Raw genomic sequence first — 4,127 nt, 5'->3', positions numbered from 1 at the left:
CAGAGCGCCTTGACATGAGCCCTGCTAACAGAACACAGGTGCCCAGGCCCAAATGAATCCCGTCACCCTCATACATTTAATGAAAGTATTGAATAGGTAGAGACAACGTTATAATAGGTCAGATCTACTCAAGCGCACAGAGTAAAAGCTAAGAGTGGGTTTGAGATCTCCTGAGTTGTCCGTGTGTGGCAATGGTCTGGTCCCATTCCCTTGACCCTATCACCTACCTCTGAAAGGTCGGTGTGATCTCTGAACATATAAAGGGCTAGGGCAAGAAGCTAGTGGATTAAATGGAACTAGGCCGCCAGGAATATGTCACATGAACTCCCCCAGTTCTGACAATATACACTACTGTGTTAAAAGATACCAGACCATTATGTTCCCTACAGTATTTAAGATACCAGACCGTTATGTTTCCTACAGTATTTAAAGGTACCAGACCGTTATGTTTCCTACAGTATTTAAAGGTACCAGACCGTTATGTTTCCTACAGTATTTAAAGGTACCAGACCGTTATGTTTTCCTACAGTATTTAAAGGTACCAGACCGTTATGTTTCCTACAGTATTTAAAGGTACCAGACCGTTATGTTTCCTACAGTATTTAAAGGTACCAGACCGTTATGTTTCCTACAGTATTTAAAGGTACCAGACCGTTATGTTTCCTACAGTATTTAAAGGTACCAGACCGTTATGTTTCCTACAGTATTTAAAGGTACCAGACCGTTATGTTTCCTACAGTATTTAAAGGTACCAGACCGTTATGTTTCCTACAGTATTTAAAGGTACCAGACCGTTATGTTTCCTACAGTATTTAAAGGTACCAGACCGTTATGTTCCCTACAGTATTTAAAGGTACCAGACCGTTATGTTTCCTACAGTATTTAAAGGTACCAGACCGTTATGTTTCCTACAGTATTTAAAGGTACCAGACCGTTATGTTTCCTACAGTATTTAAAGGTACCAGACCGTTATGTTTCCTACAGTATTTAAAGATACCAGACCGTTATGTTCCCTACAGTATTTAAAGATACCAGACCGTTATAAAAGTGTTTTCTACAGTACGTAATGTTATCAGGAGAGAATTGACCAACTATATTACTGACATAAACATCAGTGTCTCTCTATCCAGATCAATGATGTTATTTCCTGTCATGAGAACAGTGACCTCTGTAAATACCCTAGATCAATTAGTATGACACTTCATTAATAAATGTATAATGCCAATGATGAATTATATGGGTGTTTCATTCTTGGAAATGGAAATAATTTGTCTGAATATTTGCTGCTTGACAATAATAATCACATACAAAATGGTTGTTGATCTGACCACTCAGCACAGACCTGGAGTGACCTGCTGACCTTGATCATGAAAACTCACAGCTGAAATTGTGATTATTTTATTCTCCTCACATTCATAATAAAAAAATCCCCTAGCTTCACCCGAGCCATCCCCCCCTCTTCTCAGTCCTTCATTTATTTCCTCCTTTACTTGGATCCAGTGGAAAGCAGGGCGATGAGGCCAGATGAGGCACTGATGGACAGGATGTAGTTACTGTGGGACAAATGGGTTAAGGACAAATCATATCTGAGGTGGATACACTGGGAAGAAATGTTAGGCAATTAGGGAGAGGGAATAACCCGTCAGGCTTAGCTACATACTTATCGTACATGGGTGAGCATTAACAATCTCCTACAAGCGCGCACACAGATTTCAGCATTAAGCATCTCCTCCACTCAACCCCACTTCTCAGACATTATTCAGCCAGAGATAAACAGCAATCCAGAAACGTAAACAGAATGGAATGCAGCCGTGACAACCTGGAGATTCAATACAGGACCTGTATTTGAACCGGTGATTGACTAGGCCTCAGACTACAGCCAATGAATAATCAAAAAAAGTTCCTCCTCCGAGTACTAGAGCACAACAGGACAATGAAAATGCCAGGATGTAAGTCTAGCCTCAACAATCATTAGTAAAATAATGACCATTATTAGTAAAAGTTTATCCATCTATTTTCAGCTTTAGTAAAGCAGACATAGTTCCTACTGGAACTTCACCTGTCTAGTGAAATTGATGAGGATGTGCTTAAAAAGGGATACACGGTGGGGTTGAAGTTCTTCAGCAGGAAGAAGGAGGCGATGATGACGAGGACCAGGAACAGAGTGTTGTTATAGAAGATAGAGAAGGTGGTGGCCTCATAGTCAGCTACCTCGTTCTTCTTCCACAGAATCCTAACATGGGGAAGGAAAAGGGTTCATCAACTATTTGTGCATGTATCTGAGTTGTATCTGGGTTTCATGGGTAAAGGCTGCTGTTTGGTAGCCTGGCCCCAGATCAGTTTGTGCTTTGAGAATAGGGTTTCATGGGTAAAGGCTGCTGTTTGGTAGCCTGGCCCCAGATCAGTTTGTGCTTTGAAAATAGGGTTTCATGGGTAAAGGCTGCTGTTTGGTAGCCTACTCCATTGTCAAACCATTTTAGTCATTTAGCAGATGCTCTTATCCAGAGAGACTCACAGTTGTGAGTGAATACATTTTCATTTTTACTGAGAATCGAACCCACAACCCTGGCGTTGCAAATGCCATGCTCTACCAACTGAACCACACAAGACCATGGGAATTCTTTAAGGAGTTAGCAAGAGAGCAAAAACAGACTGGCACCCAGGCTATAATAAAGAGAGACTAGAAACAGACTGGCACCCAGGCTATAATAAAGAGAAACTAGAATCAGACTGGCACCCAGGCTATAATAAAGAGAGACTAGAAACAGACTGGCACCCAGGCTATAATAAAGAGAAACTAGAATCAGACTGGCACCCAGGCTAGCTAGAGCTCATCAGGTACCTTATCACACAGTAACCCACTCAGAGGAGTGATTGACATGTCCAATCACAGACTGGCAGGCTCACTGACCTCTCATCCTTCTCTTTACGAGACATCTTGCGATTGTCAGCCTCAGATAGTTTCCTGGTCACCTCCTTGGAGACGGCATCCTCTCGCTTCTGGGCAACTCTGTGGTCGAGAGACAAGACACATTTAGAAGTTAGATACAGACTTACTACCGATTGATGCCAAACTCAACATACCTCCAAACATTGCAGAAAGCGGAGGCAATCGTTTTAAGTGAGTGTTCATGTTTGCATGATGAACGTACTTGTGTTTGAGGACAAACTTGACATTCTTATAGGCGAAGGCCACCAGGTAGGTGCTGACCAGTGTCATGACTCCATACAGTACCGCTGACTGGACCAGGTCCATGTGCCAGATTCTCCAGAACAGCCCTGAACCACAACAAGGGGAGATCACAAACCATTCTTTATACGCTGCAGTTCACACGAGCAATAACTACTCTGTTCATGATAGTATTACATACAAGTGCTACTTTCCCCAGAATAGACTAGCTAACGTTAACTACCTACAACGACGTGACTGTTAGCTAATCAAGCCTGGGATAACTTAGCTAGTTAGCTAACGTTAACAAGTTAGAACACAACCACAATATCAATCTCAGCTAGCAAGTAACTAACTTGATAACTTCACATGTCATATACTAGCTAGCTAGATAACTGGGTAATATATTAACCAGCTGTGGCATAGCATGATAGCTAGCTAACTTAGCTATCTACACGTCACGTATGTTAAGTACAAAGCTAGCTACCGGTAGTAGAATTTCCATTCAATGCAATGCATCTATGCTACAATTAGCTGCTAACGGTCTGGTCTTGCTACTTACAAATTGGAATGGCGGACACGATTAGCGCATTTCCGTAGAAAAGCGCGGTGGACTTTGCAGACAGGTTTCGGCTGAAGTCCTGGAGGAGTAGGTCTTCCTCGGATTGCTGTTTGCTGCTGCCTTTGGGTGCCATGGTTCGTAAGTGTACGACCCGTCTCTAGCTCTACAAGGAAAGAAGACTGACACGTATGCGCTGAAGAGGGTTGAAAAAAGTTACGGCGCGTCAGCACAAACACGGAAATAGCTGTATTTAGAACGAAAGTTGTCGCTGTAGTTTTCTGCCTTCAGTGGTGATCCGCTTGGCCGTCGTAAAGGGAAATGTTAACATTGCCATCTACTGTTCTGGATGTTGAAAAAAAAACGTGGATCTTTATCTATGGTCAAATAGTGGAATAA

General features: G+C 42.3%; 1 protein-coding gene across 1 annotated transcript; it reads right to left on the bottom strand.

Annotated features, from left to right (window-relative positions):
- Positions 1-1,382: 1,382 nt before the first annotated feature.
- Positions 1,383-3,931, bottom strand: LOC120018066 (translocon-associated protein subunit gamma). Its single transcript, XM_038961029.1, has 5 exons — positions 3,732-3,931; positions 3,153-3,279; positions 2,912-3,010; positions 2,102-2,233; positions 1,383-1,553 (listed from the first exon to the last, which is right to left on the bottom strand). Exons 1-5 carry the CDS (start codon positions 3,862-3,864, stop codon positions 1,487-1,489), a joined length of 558 nt encoding a protein of 185 aa, XP_038816957.1. The 5' UTR covers positions 3,865-3,931; the 3' UTR covers positions 1,383-1,486.
- Positions 3,932-4,127: the final 196 nt, after the last annotated feature.

This window comes from Salvelinus namaycush, chromosome 23, assembly GCF_016432855.1.
Source record: "Salvelinus namaycush isolate Seneca chromosome 23, SaNama_1.0, whole genome shotgun sequence".
NCBI lineage: Eukaryota > Metazoa > Chordata > Actinopteri > Salmoniformes > Salmonidae > Salvelinus > Salvelinus namaycush.
This window is presented reverse-complemented; position numbering and strand designations above follow the sequence as displayed.